At 36.0% G+C, this 18,220-nt stretch overlaps 1 protein-coding gene across 15 annotated transcripts in view; it reads right to left on the bottom strand.

Annotated features, from left to right (window-relative positions):
• Window positions 1-18,220, bottom strand: part of TASP1 (taspase 1) — a 389,761-nt gene that overhangs the window by 363,002 nt on the left and 8,539 nt on the right. For 14 of the 15 annotated variants that reach the window (XR_009248818.1, XR_009248816.1, XR_009248817.1 and 11 more), the window contains exons 2-4: window positions 16,389-16,607; window positions 12,819-12,886; window positions 10,467-10,535 (exon numbers count right to left, since the gene is read on the bottom strand). Coding sequence is in view for 10 of the 15 variants with exons in the window: in XM_058684862.1 (XP_058540845.1) it covers window positions 10,467-10,535; window positions 12,819-12,886; window positions 16,389-16,533 (282 nt within the window). In the remaining 5 variants the exon portion in view is untranslated. Of the gene's footprint in view, window positions 1-4,697; window positions 4,965-10,466; window positions 10,536-12,818; window positions 12,887-16,388; window positions 16,608-18,220 lie in introns of those variants that run through there. The other variant, XM_058684869.1, reaches the window with a different exon arrangement.

The following is an 18,220-nucleotide window of genomic DNA, read 5'->3' as shown; positions in this document are numbered from 1 at the left end:
CTCATGCTTAGTTGAATATTTAAAATACTGAATATTCTTTCTTCTTGCTGCGTAAACAAGAAGAATAGATACAGAAGTAAGCCACTACAAGCACTGTAGTCTAACTACAATGTGTCAACACACTTTACTAGGAAGAACCAGGTTAGTGTCAAATGCCACATATCTTCTGATTATGACAATTAGAATTTATAATACTTCTTTGCTTCTCCAAATAAGTCAGATAAGCTTTCTACCCATAGAAATGGTTGGTCACCATTAGTCTACTTCATATAGAACTTTATTTAATGGTGAACTGACATATCAAAATGATAAAACACGATATTCTTTGGAGCCAGTAGTTTGGAGCAGAAAAACTCAAAAAACAACACACACACACACACACACACACACACACACACACACACAGCTTACATAGCTCCATGGGGTGGGGGCTTCAATATTCAGGTAACGTAAAAAAAGACAAAGCGCAAATCAGGTGAAATAATTAAAGGATAGTAAGAAACTATCTATAAATTAGATATCAGATTCCACATTGTTTTAGAAAGTTGGCTCTCATCTCAGTGTGAACTGTAATGATTTCAAGATCAAAGCAATAAGCACATGAAACCAAATAAGCATTAAATTTGAAGAAATTATGGCATTCAGATGGACAATATTTACAGGAAGAAAAATTCTTGGGTAAACAAAGAAACAGTAACAAGGTAACCAACTCAGAAATCTGCTCAAGTACCCTGTCCATGAAAATCACAATTAGTTTACCCAGGCCTTGCCCTTCCCCTACCTATCCTCCACAACTTTCCCATTCACCATTTCTCTACACCTCTTTCAGGATACAGGGGATGGGCTTAAAAAGGTATAAATCTACCAATATATACTGCCTGACTTGTCCAGTTTGGGGGGGGGGGGGGGGCACCATGAAAAGATGGTAAAACTACAATAAAACTTTTTTTTAGTACTAGTAATTTTTTTAATCTTTAATGTTTTATTTTTGAGAGAGACAGAGACAGAAACAGAGAAACAGAACACCAGCAGGGGAGGGGCAGAGACAGAGGGACACACAGAATCCGAAGAAGGATCCCCGCTCTGAGCTGTCAGCACAGAGCCCGATGTGGGGCTCGAACCCATGAGCATCAAGATCATGACCTGAACCAAAGTTGGATGTTTAACTGACTGAGCCACCTAGGTGCCCCTACTACTAGTAAATTTTATTTAACTGGGTTAACCTTGTTTTGACTGACTGACTGACTGACTGACTGAAGAATGTGGACAATAGAGATCTGCCACAAGGAAATTACAAGATTATGGATTTGTCGTAATGTCTGATACAATATTGACCCAAAAAGGAGAATTTTCACAACTGGAGCTAATTAAAAGGTCATAGTATTTGTTATCATGAGACTGTAGACAACATGGTTGGAAAGAAGCTAGACAGAACATTCCATTTAATATCCACTTTGCGAGTAGTTGTTAACTCCCCGAAAGATCTTCAGGCCAAGTGTTATCAATGTGATAGGAGCATGCTGTGTCTAAAAATATGAGAAACATGCAGCTCCCAACATAGCACAGGGCAATTTACCATTATAAATATTCTTAGTTAATGCTTCTGTATAGAAACCAGTAGATATTTGCAAATTCATTTTCAGGTCACTGAAAACAAAACCCAGAAACCTTTTTTTTCTTTCATCCATGTGTTGAAAACAAACTTAGAACTATTCTCTAAAATAGGATCATATTTCACTCAAATACTAGCCAATTAAAAACAAGCAAGACCCACTTGACTGATATATACTATTGTTTATGTTAGATTTTTAGCCACTTAACATTACATTAAGAAAGACTGGAAAGTTTAAGAATTAATGAACTCTAACCAATAAGTCTCAGCAGCAGAGTTAGCCAAAAACATTTTTACTAGGCCCAAATGAGGTATCTTTCATTCATTAATACAGAACCACAGGGCATGCTTAGACATCAGAGGCTCAATGATCTAAAAAGAGTTCCTAGGGAAACAAAAAACTTTCCATTTTCATTCTGTAACTGCTCCTTAATGACAGAAAGTATTCTTTCTTTTTTTGGCATTCTCTTTTCTCTCTACCTCAGGACATATTTACAGATGCACTGGCTGCTTTACAGACATGCTAAAAGTTCTTGCTGCGGTTGATCAAAGTTGGAATGCCTGAGGAAATTACTCAACTTAGACAGCCCAGAATTATATCTAGCCAAATAGTTACAGTGCTCTACTTTTAACATGTGTTAAAGTAATATTTTAGCTATCCTGGATGTAAGTTGAGAGAACATTTGTTTGCATCACACTCTGTGAACATTTGAGTCAAATATAGTATGTTGAATACCCAGTTTTAGCATCTGCGACAGTTCATTTTTTTAACTATTCAATAACACAAAAGACAACATATTTTATGTTGGGAGAAAAAAAACCTTCACACACAACAGCGTATGTATTAGGAACTAAGACTTTTTATGATCTTCTTGAAATATCCAAACTCTTCTGGAAATGTCAGAATAAATACAACAAATGTTTGATACTTGTTCATTAGAGCATTTGTTGATCTGGCATACAGTATTCTGTCAAAAAATAGGACCATATTTTTCTCTAATTTATTACAAAAAACATTTTAATAAAAAGCACTGCAGATCTTTATGAATCTCCTTTCTATTATTAATCTGACTAATTTGCAAATAAACATATATCATAATTAATTAAGTAGAAAAAGGACATCACAGCAATTTACTTTCATGTTTTTTTTTTAATTGAAGGCCACAGAATTGCAGTACAAAGAGTTACTTGTCAAACACAGCACAGATCTCTAAAATAAAATATTGGCTCCAATATACTTGCACATCTGAAATAGTTTTAAACTTTGTTTTAGTTGGATTCTTTACGATGTCCAGGAAGAGGTTAGCACACACAGTACCTGAAATTGTCCTTCCCACAAGAGGTACAATAGAAAAGACAAATGTAGCTGTTTCTCTAGTAGAGCCAAATTTGGCATCCACATACACTTCCTTTCAAAAGGGTATAAATAATTATACCTTTTAACCATGTTGACAATAATATGGAAATATCACTCAAAAAGAATCTAACAGACCATGAAATTACAGTAACTTAAACCATCCTTCTATCAAATGCGAGGTGAGGACATGGTAAGAATTGGAAGGGAGAAAGAAGTATTACTAACTTAATAAGTAGTAACTTATAATGCTTCTTTTTATTACAAAGACTTCCAGCACACTAGAAAATGTTAACATCTGCATGTACTCCAAGAGAAGAAAACATAAATAAATGCCTCACCCTGAATCTTCTAAGAAGCCTAACAAGTGTTAACAGCGTTGATGTCCTATGTTATAGTATAAGTATGTCATGAACTGCCAGGAAATGTGTGTACCATGAAGGAGGTTAGACCCTGAGTGAGAATGACTACCAGTAAAAACTCCCTGGCAGTGGTAATGACCAAAGAACTTTCATCAACTGGAATGCCTAGAATTCAATTTTAAGCTGTTTGCTCTGCTAGAGTGCGATGCAATCCTGCATCATTCTAGCATTTAGGTAAAGCCTACTATACACATAAAAACTAGACAGACAGAAAATGAATCAAAGAAAATTGAAGCAATATTTTGTTCTACTTTGGAGCAGGAGTTAGGATGTTATCTTGATTGGATTCCTAAAAATCATGTAACTTAAGTTTCTTCCTCATTCCTTTCCAGATTCTAAATAAAAGCCAGGTCTGAGAAAACGGGCAAAAATTTAAAATCAAAGGGCAGTCTTACAGATTGACCTGCATGATATCAGCCCATGATTTTGCTGAACACAGAAAAAGCTTCTTAGCCCAGAAATTACAAAAAAATAAAAAAAATTTAAAAATAAAACAAAAAAATACAGTAGATATTCAATTATAAAACTGATGCCCCAAAGCACATGCACGCGCACACACACACACACACACACACACACACACACACAAAACGATTCAATAATCACTACACTATAAATCTAAGGGCCAATGAATCTGATAACTCTATTAATACAGGACAAGAAGATATTTTACACTCAATTCATAAGTCTAAATTGCTTTCACACAGCCAAAATACAGATTACCACCAATTCCACCATTCCACCAAATGTGGCTTTAATATATAAAAGTATTGTAGTATGTTCGGAGAAGAACAATTCCAAGAGCAAAATGAAGGTTCATTCATAAAGCTACATGCTCCTCAGGAACTGCTAAGTCTGGTCTTGGACCGTATCTTCTACTAGATTTAGCCAATATGAATACATCTGATAAGGTCACACAACTCATCAAGAAATGGCTAGAAAAAAAGTGAAAAATGTTTCATGTTCCCATCAGTACAAAGTAAAACACAACAAGCTCTGTACTTCAGTGTTCTGACTTCATCAAAAACTAATACATGGTTTTGATGCAGTGCAAAATTAATTTAGAATGTAATAAGTGACTCAGTCTTCTTATTGTTCTATAAAAATTTAAAGGAAAAAAAATCACTGCTTGTCCATTAAGCAGGTACTTTGTGCTAGAGAGCACATTTAATTTCTAGGGTCTTACAAAAAGAACAGATAGATGTACCTATTGTGTAAACACAAACAGTAAGTTACAAGTTGCCCCTTAGTATTAAAGGCAAGAATCAGCATCAGTACTCAAAAGTGTTTTAAAAAGAGCGTAACTTACTTTTACTGTCCCAGGCTAACTGGGCTCTGTCTGGTGCTTCTTTGTCTGCACATGGCCACCCACAGCCTGTCTTCTAATTAAATCAATGCTCTAGCAGCAGAACAAGCAAACAAGTTGCCTCCCATCTGCGTACAGCTCCTCAGGACACATTTCCCTTGGTCAGAAGGTGGAAATTCTTGGGAGAGGTGATTTTCTCTGCCTCTTCACAAGAAGAACATGGACACTTGGCTGGATGCAACTCCATGAAGTGTAACTGTGTATGTACACCTCAAAAAATAAAACAAAAAAAAAATGCAGAGAAACATAAAGACTCTATAAACAGCTGGAATACACAGAAATACTGAAGCACCACTGGAAATAATGCTAAACAGACAGGCAAATGGGGTAGTTGACTGAAATAATCAATGATACTAAGTTGGAAAAAAAAAAGGAAAAAGAGCATCTAAAGTCAAAACTCAAATTTTATGCAATGAAAACGGGTTAAGTACTACAAAGGAAAAGAAGTAAAACTCTGCTTCAAGGGGTGCCTAGGTGGCTCAGTCGGTTAAGCATCTGACTCTTGATTTCTGCTCAGGTCGTTGTTTCCTGGGTTCAAGTCCCGCATCAGGCTCCAGGCTGACAACGCAGAGTTTGCTTGGGATTCTCTTTCTTCCTCTCTCTCTGCCTCTCCCCCACCCACCTCAAAAATAAACACTTTAAAAATGAAAACAAAAAACTCTTTGCTTCAAATATATAAACACAGATCCTCCCCATATTATAGAGAATAAAAGATATTTTCAATTGAAGAGAAAAATGAGACTTTCAAGAGTGTTAGGTCTAAAATTGGACTCATCACATTATGGTTAACGGACACTTGTGTATTTGTGAGCTAAATGCATCAAACTGTCTTTCCAATGTGTTCAGCGCAGCCCCTTGGGGGAGAGGAGGGGCGGAGGAAGCAAGGAACCACTGAAATACTCAGCTACCCTCTGCTTATGAAAAGATGATTTCTGCAAAACAGAAAATGTTCAGAAAATTGGAGATGCTTATTTATTTGCATACTTTTCTAACCTCCCAAATAAACAGAAATGCCTATAAAGCAAACCCCTATTTATTTGCAATAACAACAACAAAAAACAAACACTGAAGTTGGGTAGGAGGCAAGATGTGGTTAAGTGTCTACTCACAAAAACACCACAAGCAAACTTGCAAACAGGTTTGTTGAGAGAAAGTGAGGTATATCAGCCCTTCCCATATGTTTCCTTCCATCTTAGATATACCCATATGCCATGAGCAATCCATACCATCTCCATGACCACTAAGCATTTCAAGGACAGGCAAGCCTTAGGTGCTCTCTCTCCCAGTGGCATATAGACAATTCCAGCCCAAGAGAAGGGGGTGTGGCCTAATCCTGCAGCTGCCCAGATGCCTGGACCAGGGTACCAACAACAGACTAGTACACAATGATGACCTTCTGGAGATCCCTGCTTTAAAGAAATGCATGCAGAGCTGGCTCTGGGTATAAGAGGATGTAGAGACAGATAAATGTGTAACAATATTATATGTAATAATATAAGTATATAATAATGTAAATACTTTTTTCTCTCTCACACCCTAAACTATCAGCCATCTGGATAAGAAGTTACTTCTTAAAGAATTTTCCTAGAGTTTATAAGCAAGCATTATATTGGATTATATAGAGACCAAAGACAATAGACTGTTTGAGGCAGACAGATATGAAAATATGTGCCCAATATAATGTGCTCTTTAAATGCTAAAACATTTGAACAATAAACTAGCTTCAACCATGAACTACCATCTCCTCTGACCACAGGGAGCCTTAAAGGATGAACCAAATCAAGTCAATGAAAGAACTGCAGGGTCCACTTAAAATAACATAAACTCAACAAAACATTTTCAACAAAGGAGCCTGTGCAAGTTGCCTTTCACTATATGAAATTTGAAAGCTGTATCTACCACTATGTTTAATGCACAATATTCTACCTACTAAAATAACCAGTTTTCAAAATGAATTGGCCAAAATCTCTCAAAGTCTACACCAAGATATTCAAACTCTCAGCCAGATTCATCAATAACCTCTCCAAAGTCTGTCATTCCCATATCACCTATAATTCCTTATTAGAAATTTTAAAGCTGGGTCTTAATACTTTTATAGAAAAACATCAATGTGCAAAGAGAGTTTCAGCAAGTATTTTATGAGTAGTGTGTTTTCCATCAGAATCCATGATACACTTTCTACTTTAGCAGCTGCATCATGACTCATCCAGATCTAAAGCCAATTTCCTCAAAGAAGAAATTCGCATTAGAAGCTATACCATGTGAAATGTGCCAATTACGGTCTAGAATTTACAATCCACTGCCACTACCTGAACCAAAACTATTCCCGAAGCGGCCATAAAAACAACTGCCTTCCAGATGCATAGCCCCAGACAGGAAGATCAAGATGCTTCATGATACCTGTCTTCTCTACTATCAGTGACATCAGAAATGTACTATCCAATAAATAGAAGTCACTTTCCCATGAGTTATAAGGATAATCTCAAAAAGCTATAAATAGCTAAATGAAACAATAGGACCAAATAAATTTAACAATAAATTAAAACATGATCTATAAACTGACATTTCCATTTCCTCCCTCACATTTTGAAGATAAACAAAATACACTTTGGTATCATATCATTTTCATTCCCAAACTGCAGAACACCTCTCAAATGGGACTGGCCACCTTCCCTCCCAAAACCCTGAAGAGAGAAGCTGGTCAGTTAAAGGCAGAAACTTATGCACTCACCTCCTCCCTTATTTAAATGATGGAAACACCCCTCTAGTGTCCAGAAGTGGTTGTCTTAGGATGACTCCACTTGTCTGTAGTGGTAGATGAGGAAAATGAAACTACACAAGGTAACCAGTTTCCAAAAAAAGCTCAAAATGATGAGTCTGGGTGGCCTGCATTAAGTGTGTATGTGTCTCTAGGTATAAACTTCTTTTATCTTGTCTCTTCCTCCCCTATGGCATGGAGTTGAGATCATTATACTTTTGACTATTTGGGTAACTGCAATTCTCATATTTTTTTTTAAATACAAGGCCAGATATCCCTTCTAGCCAGTAAGGACCATGAAACTACTTCAGTCATTTCAGTCCACAGTGTTCAAGGAATTCAAACCGATTTCAGTATCTGCCTAAGTAGTAAAGTAACAGACAGGTTTTTAAAAGGGGGCCCTTTTTTTACTCAAAAAGTACATCCCAAAGTCAAAAAGCAAAGGTATGGCTTTGGTAATCAGGACAAGACTTAGCTTTACCAAATAGATTGATTAAACTTAAAGATAAGTAGTTACTCTCAAAGTAAACATAACACATTATAAATCAGATTCTCTGGGACTTTTCAGTAAGCTGAAAGGACTCAAAATTGTTATTTATATCTTTCTAAGTATAGAAAATATTAGAATCTGATTTTCTTGTAGCTTTCCATTGACCCAAACTATTATAATACTCCTTCAACTGAACTCTACTTGAAAACCTCACCTTGTTTAAAGGTGGTGAATCAAAGTGGCTGAAACTGCAGGGGGCAGTATAAGCACAACTTCCAATAATTCTTAAGATTTAAGAAAATTCTTCCAGCTAGTCTTAGCCTTTAAACTATTAACATATTTCAAAGACTCCACATAAAAATGATTTTTTAAAGATAATTAATTGAAATTCTTCTCCAGATTTAACAATGGGGGTTAGGGGGAGGAGTACACTACACTCACTCAGGTCAGTATTCATCCATATAACATAGTCCAGTCAAAAATAGAACAAGTTTGTTTAAAAAAAGAACTTCTTATCCACACTCTTAAAAAACAGAGGTCATCATTTTAAACTATAAAGCTCACTTACTCATGAGCTACTTACTATTTCAGAATGTATCTTCAATCACTTTTAAGCATAAATAAGTAAACTCTTTAAAAGTATGATTGATTCATCACTGGAGAAAAATGTAATAAAATATTCAACATGATATAAGTATAACTTGAGAAAATTAAAGTTATTTTAAGATGAAGAGAAAAGAAAAACTTAATTTTGCTCAATTTTGTATTTATAATTGCCATTACAGTATATCCCCCAGCTACTCATTAACCTTCTTTTTCTTTCCCTGGACCCACACTGATTCCATGCACAGATTATCTCAGGACATTGTCTTATGCACAAAGGACAGTAATTTGCAATTTACAATTGAATTAAGATAGATGAAGCTTTCCTTGTGTGTGTGTGTTTTGAGTAAAGGTAAGATCTGGTAGTTAGTATATCAATCTTCTTTCTTGAAGCACTTTTCTCCTTTCCTCCATGATACTTAACCTTTTCTTGACATTGTAAAAATGTGTCATTGACAGTTACCATAAATATTCACCTCATATATATCATTTCCAAAGCACTTCATAATAGCAATAATTACTAACTTTTAAGGGGTGCTTACTATGTGCCATACAATGACCTAAGTGGTTGTCACATGTTAATTCGGTTAATCTTCAGAACTCTATGAAACAGAAATTACCCCCATATTATAAATGAGAAACTGAGTCAAGGAGAATCTGTGAGGTGCCCAGGGCTAATGACTGGTAGATCTGGTATAAGATGCATCAGTCACAAGAGGAGGGAACAACATACCCCAAGTTAGATGTCTCTCTCAGGGACCACACTACAATAGAATTTGTACCCATCATATATGTTCACCTTCTTTGAATACACTTGGACCAATCTGAAGGCATTAATAGGATAGATTAAAATCCACAAAGAGTGATCAAAAGTGTAGCTCTACAACTAATCAGGGGAATAAACAGAAAACAGGGCTAAGACTTCTGGTAAACTCCTGGACAATTTTTGTAGGGAAAAGCAAGGCCTGGCATGACTGGGTAGGTGCTCTGAAATGAGGGTGTAAACAAAAGAGCCACAATCCAGTCAACTTGGGAAGACCTACTCCATTCACCTCCTACCTCAAACTCATCACTGTTTTATCTTCATATCTTATTTGATTTCCCAAGTAGTGTTCTCAACCAGAAAACTATTGGCTCACTATAATCCTCTAAATAGACTGATACAAATCTATCTATCTATCTATCTATCTATCTATCTATCTTCTAAAAGTTTGATCAACAAAAGTCAGTCTTCTGAAGGCCTCAATATCTCCAGGACAAATTCATCCTCAAAGTTCCAGATTATAAGAACAAGGAAACACTCAGATTCCAACAAATTATAGCAAACTTGAGAGCCTCCCCACTGAATTCCTCAATGTCTTCAGTTAACCAGAGACCAACTTAACAATCACACTGGACAAGTCACACTTCATAGAGCATAGCTTCAGGATATAGATCTAACTGTCAGGCTTATGAGGAAACTTCCCTTTCACTTTAGATACTTCTAGACAGCTGAAATTTTTTCTTCTCTAATATATTACTTTTGGGGAAGAGGAGTTAACTTCAGGAATTTTCCTACTGAACATATTAAGAAAATTTAAGTACCCAAACACCAGTAACTTTAGCATTCATGAATCTCACAGAAAGGGGGGGAGGGGGGGGAGGGAGGCAGGGTTGATTTAACCAACTTTTATGTTACTAAGAGAAGTCCCCAAGGAAAATAACCTAGCAATATCACAGGGCTCTTCATAACTTTGTTAATACAGTTGGGAAACACTGGTCATATAATTGATGGTTAACTAACTCAATACTTTTATGTCATTTAAGAATAATGAACATAAACTCATAAATATTTTCAATAAAACATAGAGAAAAGAAATACCTCGAGTTCCACCAGAGCTGCGGTCACTGCATCTGTAGCAAGAGCACCAGCCTGTAGCTTTTCAATTGCCTATGAAACCAAGGGGAGAGATTATTCATTGTAAAACCACAACTTCCCAAATAGGCCCAGAAACTTTCCAAGGCCAAAAAGAAGTATAGGAGACATTTAAAGTTAATAAAAATTGATCACTAGTCCCATTCTGTACCTCAAGACATAAACCACTTAGATTTAAAACAAGCAAGTGTTTATATTTAGTATAATTTATGATATAGCTCACTGATAATTCCAATTAAGACAACGAATACAATCTAGCCACTAAATGAAAAGTGCAGGCAATTTAATAAGTGGAAGGGCTTCAATCATCACAGGGCAATTCAAAATAGCCATAGATATTATCAAATTCAGTTTCGTTTAAATATCCTGATAATTCAAAGGAGGGCACTTGTGATGAGCACCGGGTGTTCTATGTAAGTGATGAATAACTAAATTCTACACCTGAACCTGATATTACACTGTATGCTAACTAACTGGAATTTACATAAAAATTTGGAGAAAGACAAAAATAAATACATAAATACCCTGATAATTTATACTTCATATTCATAATTGAATCTCAGACTTAGCTAATAACATCTTTTCCCACTGTTTTCCTCTCCACATCCCTAACTAAAAAGCAGTGACTCTCAGTCACACAAACATTTAGATGGATATATATATGTGACAAAAGCATTTTTGGTACTATAGTAGTTCCCCTTTATCCTCAATTTCAGTTACCCCCAAATGCAGTCTAGAAGATAATCCTCCTTCTAACATATCATCAAAAGGTTAACAGTAGCCTAGCGCTTACATCATCATGCTTACATTATACACCTCACTTCATCCCATCATGTAGGCATTTTATCAACTCACATCATTACAAGAAGAAGAAGTACAATATGTACAGTACAATATGATATTTTGACAGAGAAAGACCACATTCACATAACTTTTATATACACACAGTATAACTGTTCTATTTTATTATTGTTGTTGTTAATCTCTTATTGTGCCTAATTTATAAAGTAAACTTTATCATACGTATGTATATATAGGGAAAAACAAGTACATATAGGGTTTGGTACTATCTGCAGTTCCAGGCATCCACTGGGGGTCTTGGAACATATCCCCCATAGATAAGGGCAGACCACTGTACAAAATATTGAGATAAACAAACAATGTTCTTTTGTAATATGAATTATACAGAGTAACGGCCTATAAAATCACTTTATTTCTTAAGTATAAAGGGGAGAGAGAGAAGGAAAACTGATTTCTAAATGAACAATTAAAGCTCCAATTTAGTCAACAAAAGAGAATGCTCAAAAATTAAGAGCTGTATTCCTCATTAAGCTTTTAAAAAGTTCATTCATTGTATACATTGAGAAGGCTGATTATACATTCAAAATGTATTAGGATTCTAGGACTATAGTGATACAAAACATTGCAGACAATAAAAACTTACAAAATTAAAAAATAAGAAAAAATATGAAATAGTTTAGAGAACTTCTAGCTTCATTATAAATTTAAAAAACAATAAAATCCCTATAACAAAATTTTCTTACTTATGGGATTTCATTAATGACTCATAATCTTTCTTTTCAATGGTATTTAAATATAAACGAAAAGAGCAGGGAGAGACCCAAATTTACTCGATATATAATATCCATTAACATTGTATTTGCATAAAAAGTAATGGATGCTTTGCCAGTAAGAGTATACAGTCAAGATCAAAATAAAAACAAACAATATTACTTCTGAGTCCACTCCTGCATCCAAATTAAGTATTCAACAATTTAGCAAAACCTCAAAAACCAAAGAGAAAAAAAAGCACAACCGAGAACAAGGGCAAAGCTAAACTCAGGAATGACAATGAATTTGCTATGATACAAACTACATAATGAAAAACAGAAGGAAAAAGTACAGGATAATCTCCCTAAGAAAGTACCCATTTTAATTTTTTATTACTTATTTTCTTCTCTTCATTGAAAGATACACTGGCTGCCTTTGAAATGTTTTCCCTACTCCTTCAATGGAGCTCAATGCCTTTGCAAAGATTAAAAGATACATGATTATGTGCCCACATTTCCAAAAATACAGACTTTAATCTGGGAAAGGGAGGGAAAGATCTAAGCATCATTTGGAGAATAAAAAACACAAATAAAACAAAACAAAAGACCCCGCAAATATGAGCAAAATAATTTCATGGCCCAAACTAAAGACTCTCTTCTAAGTCAAACCTTAAAATTTTGAATTTCAAGGTAAAGCTGCTTGCTGGTCAAAACTGAAATGTTTCCATCATACACACTCTGTTCATACCTTCTGACAAGCTCGTTTGCATACATGTTTATATTCCTTGGCTTTGGACTCAGAATGATAACCCGCACCTGTAGTGGAAAAAAACAACCGATTGCTAGTCATCATTAAAATATCAGAGATTTTGCTTATATTATATACATAGTTCATACAAACTAATGCTCCCTTGGTGACAATAAAAGTATTATCCTACATGTATGGAGTTTTCAAAATCTAATCGCCTCCTTCTCTACCATAGCCTTTTTAATGCCATGCCTTACCTTCTTTTTCAAAGGCTATTTTCCTGACAGAGGCACTAAAAATAGCTCATATCCCCAAAGGGACTCCACCAAGATCATCTCCTTTCAAAAACCTCTCTCCAAAGTCAGGTTTTTTTTTTGTTTTTTGTTTTTTTTTGGTCTGGAGTTGATAACCCAGGAGGTGTCAGGGACAGAGTCCCTTCACTTTCCTTTCTGTTGACCTTTAGAAAGCCCCTGCCATTTGGCAAATAACTGCTCAGAATCCTGAATCCTTAAAAATAACCAGAAAACTAGGTAGTTTCTACATAACATTTGAAGTTATTTCCCACAACCACCAAAATACCATCACTGCTATCCAAACTTTTTACACCCTCTCACTGCTGGACTGTAGCTCAGGGTGTCTCTGAAACCTCAGTGACAGCACATTCATGTGTGTCTATAAGAAATCCTGGTGTCCCTGTCTCTTAAACACCCAGCAACCTACTCAAGAGAATGGCTCTGAAATGTGTTGCCCTAAGAGGGTGAATACTTGCTTAGTTAGGGACTTGAGAATAATATAAATAAGAAAGAAACCAAGACAAGGGCCCTGAAACTCTCTTGATGATTAGGCTTCTAAACAAAGTTCTTTAACAGAGAACTCTGAATCACTCCCCCCAACTCCCCTGAACCAAGGCCCTACAGGGGTCCAACATAAAGAAGGTTAAGAACTGCATTTCTAAGCCTCAGGGCTGTTCATGTAGGCCTACAGACTCTAACACAAACCTAACCCACCTTTCCTCAAGTCAGAGAAAAAACTAGCCCATGAAACTATCAATCAGGGACCCAAAAGAGCAGAAAAGATGCAAAACCAACAGGAATCCATACACCCAAATTCTAATCCTATTTCTCAAGAGAACTTCGAAACTTCATAGAGCCTATGCCAATATTTAACAGGCCTCTTTTCATGCTTCTCTAACAGGTCTGTCGCCTTAGATCTAGGGGCCTCAATCTTTCAGCAGTATTTCCCAAATCATGGGACACTATTGCTAAATAAATAACTTTAGTGTATGGATGACAGTTTTAATAGGATTAACATACAACTCCCCTTTGAATAAGGGAAAAGTCTCAGCATGGCCACAATACATCTTTAATATCTGGTTAACATTTGCTAATTTCTCTATTTAACAAAGGAAAGGTAGGCTCAGGATCGAAGCCACAGACATGCAACAGGATTTAGCTAAAATTTAATTACACTGGTTTGGTTATTTACACTGTAAATTACACTGTATTTAAAGTTATTTTTGGGGCGCCTGGGTGGCTCAGTTGGTTGAGCGTCCAACTTTGGCTCAGGTCATGATCTCGCGGTCTGTGAGTTCGAGTCCGGCGTCAAGGCTCTGTGCTGACAGCTCAGAGCCTGGAGCCTGTTTCAGATTCTGTGTCTCCCTCTCTCTCTGCCCCTCCCCAGCTCATGCTCTGTCTCTATCTCAAAAATAAATAAACCTTAAAAAAAATTTTTTTTAAGTTATTTTCTTCTCATGCAAGTGATACTGACATTTCATTTGAGTAAAGGTAAGTTTCAGCTTTAAAGTTTTAAGGTAAAAAGTGTTCAGCCTTTTGATATTAGGTAAACAGTATAGGTAGTATACAGACTAGGAAAAATCAAGAATCTAAGACTCAAATGACTAAAATTTGGGCAAGTCTCCTCTAGTGGGGGGGGGGGAAAGCTTTAAGATCTCTACAATGGATAAGGAATTGAAATTTCGTCCCTTAAATGTGCAAAATATATATTTCTCCATGGTCAGTCTATCTGACCTTCTAATGGTTTAGAAAAAGAGTCACTCTAATCCACATAATTTCCGCCTATTACTGCTGGCCCCAACACCAACTTATCTAAGATATCTAAGAGCCATTCCCATCCAGTGAGTAAAAGAAGAGGGACATTACCATGACAGTCATAAAAAGCAATGCTTTCCAACTAATCAAAAGCTCTATGTTGTTGCTTGTCAAAAATTTTAAACCTTTCTTGTATGTTTGTCACATACTCATTCTAAATAAAATAACACTGGGTACCAGTGCACCAGCAACATTATAGTAGGAAGAGCCCCGGACTAGGAGTCTGAAGGCAGGCATTTCTGGTCCCAAGTCTACTTCTAACTGGGTTATTTCTAAAATTTACCTCATTTCTTTGTAAAAATCTTTTGAAAGAAAAGCAAATTGAACCTGGGTTTCTTAGATTCTCCTGGATTAGATTCTGTAAGACTCCCCAAGTTATCTAGTCTAGATATAGACAAAGTTTAATGACCAGGCAGGACACCAGTTTGGCAAGAAAAAACAATTCTACTCCTCACCCCATATCAAAGTTAATCTTGATCCCACCCTGTTTGGCTGTCTGGGGATAGTTAAAAGGAGATCCAGCCATTCCTTCTCCCTTCACAGAAGTCATGCATTTTAGATAAATGCAGGCAAATAAAAATGACTAAAGGAAAAAAAAAAAAAAAAGCCTGCTGAGAGCAGAGCTGCCCTGCTCTGAAATCCAAAATCCTCAATGAGTGGGGACCCAGGAGTTGAACTTCACTGTGTCTGTCCCCCAGATCCTCTGAAGTAGAGATTATGGGCTGATGTATTACCAAAAGCACTAGACTGGGACTAAGGGTCCACATAAGGGTTTCTCATCCTGGCTCTAGTGCAAACTAGCCGTGAGGCTGGAGCTACTTAATCTCTCTTCCTCATTTTTAGTATTAAGGCAAACTAACTCCATGATCGTATAATTCTATTCTAAAAAGGCCACAACTCAATATGGGGTCAGTAAAATTTCTCAGTAGCATTATTTTTAAAAACAGAAACTAGAGTTTAAGAAATGACTTTGGGGCACCTGAGTGGCTCAGTTGGTTAAGCATCCGACTCTTGGTTTCAGCTCAGGTCATGATATTGCACTTTCGTGGGTTCAAGCCCCACATCGGGCTGTGCACTGGCAGTGTGGAGCCTGCTTAGGATTCTCTCTCTTCATCTCTCTCTGCACCTGCCCCACTCACACTGTCTCTCTCAAAATAAATAAATAAACTAAAAAAAAAAATTACTTTGTCTGATTCTAACACTACTTAATTATACCTATTACATATAGGGGGTGAAAGTAAGTAACAGGGTAGAGAAGTAAAGAAGACATAAGAAGAGCTGTCAGTATAAGATCTTCCAAGTAGGGAATAGGAGAGGCCTGTATTGAAGTCACTCTTTGGTTCCAACTCCTCTCTGGCAGTTTGCCTCCTCCAGATGTGAAATTCAATTCTCAGTGTACTTCAAGGCAAGAAAAAAAAATCAACATTATTTTCATCTTCCGACTCACCCACTTAGAGCTTACCTGCATGTACCAACACAAAGCCCCCTCGCTTCTCCTTATGGGATTGCTTTGTTTCCAACTCTTTGACTGTTATTTTAGCAGCCGAAACCTGAGATGACCTGGAAGGCAGCCCTTCTCCAGAACTCATCCCCTTCTCCATGGTCATTCTCTGAGATTACCATCTTCTATTGGGGAAAGTGCATACTTCCATCCAAAAGTAATTGCAGGAGAAGAATTACCCTAAAGAAAAACAGCCAAAGATGGTATACATTTCCCTCTCTAACACAAACATAACTTATACAAATATGTGCAAAGATAACTTTCCAGAAACCTAATTTTAAAGTCATTTAACTGGATAATACAAAGAATATGAAAAGGTAAGATTTAAATCTCTGTCCACAGACAGTACTTGCTTGAAGTCATATAAACAAAAGAACTGTTGAAAAAAGACTTCCTACTGAGTCTAAAGATATTTTATCTTTCACTGCATATACACTGTAGAAAACCTCAATATAACTTAAATATGACTTTCTACTCCCTCCAAACCAAATACTAATAATCTCTGGGACATTGTAGAATCAAAGATGGTGCCTTGATATAAAGCCCAGGTCGCAGCTTACTTTTTTCACCAGCTTTATTGCGATTTAACTGACATATAACATTATGTAAATTGGCGTACAAAATGATTTGACACACACACATACTGTGAAATGATCACCACAATAATATCAGTTAACATGTCCATCACCTCACATAATTAGTTTTTTGTGTGATGCGAAAATTTAAGATCTATAAATTGCTGCTTAAAGATATGAAGCAACGGATTCGCACTTGCCTGTGAAGAACTTAAGACAAACAGTACAATGCTCCACAGCTTGACTGTAAAACATAAATGCTAACAAAATTGTAAGACCAAACCAAGAAATGAAAATAACAACACTCGTGCAAATACTTAATTTTCATGAAAAGCTTTGTTTCTGAGGTGCTCGATAGATGACATATAAAATGTAATGAGACAAACTAAAAACAACTTATACCACCAAGTTCCTAATTTTTCTCACAAGCTCACAAGCTTCTAGCAATCTTGGCTTAACAACAGTAATTATGGTATGGCAGAACATATCTCAGATTAGGGAAAAATGAATCATTTAAAAATCAACACAGAGATTTAAAGAAAATCTGAGAGTCGGGTGGCTGACATAAACACCTAGATTCATACTGTCAGGTAAAAATCTGTACTTTATTCTAAAATGGGGAGGGGCATAAGTCTTTCTTTTCTAATATAAAACATAAATAGTAATATAAAAAGTGACTTAGCTGCCTAATCCAAAAAACTGGTGTTTCTCAAAGTGTGGTCTGCAGACCAGGGTTTGCTACCAGTGTGCAAGAGATTATTATTTCATTAATATTTTAATTGGTTTGTATACACACTTTCAATAAGCAATGTGTACAACTTGTGTAATTTTTTTTCTATTTCCTTGTTCTGTTTATATTTTTGAAGCAATTTTATCTATTAAATATAATAAAAAATTGAGCTTTTATTTTTATCTTTCATTCACAGTTCCATACTTCCATTTTGTTTGGGGTTTAGTTCTTTGGTTTTGGGTTTTGGTTCATTTGCACTTTGCAAAATAAATAGTCAACAATGGATTGAAAATTTTTTTAAGTTGGTTCTTTACACCAGAGGTGGTCTGAGAAGCACTGCAATATAGTATTTTAACTTCTTTTAATTCTTGGTTAAAAAGAGTCCCTTGAGTTAGTATCGAAAATCTATGAAGAACTTACCAAACTCAACACCCAAAAAACAAATAATCCAGTGAAGAAATGGGCAGAAGACATGAATAGACACTTTT

Source organism: Neofelis nebulosa, chromosome 9 (genome assembly GCF_028018385.1).
Source record: "Neofelis nebulosa isolate mNeoNeb1 chromosome 9, mNeoNeb1.pri, whole genome shotgun sequence".
NCBI lineage: Eukaryota > Metazoa > Chordata > Mammalia > Carnivora > Felidae > Neofelis > Neofelis nebulosa.
This window is presented reverse-complemented; position numbering and strand designations above follow the sequence as displayed.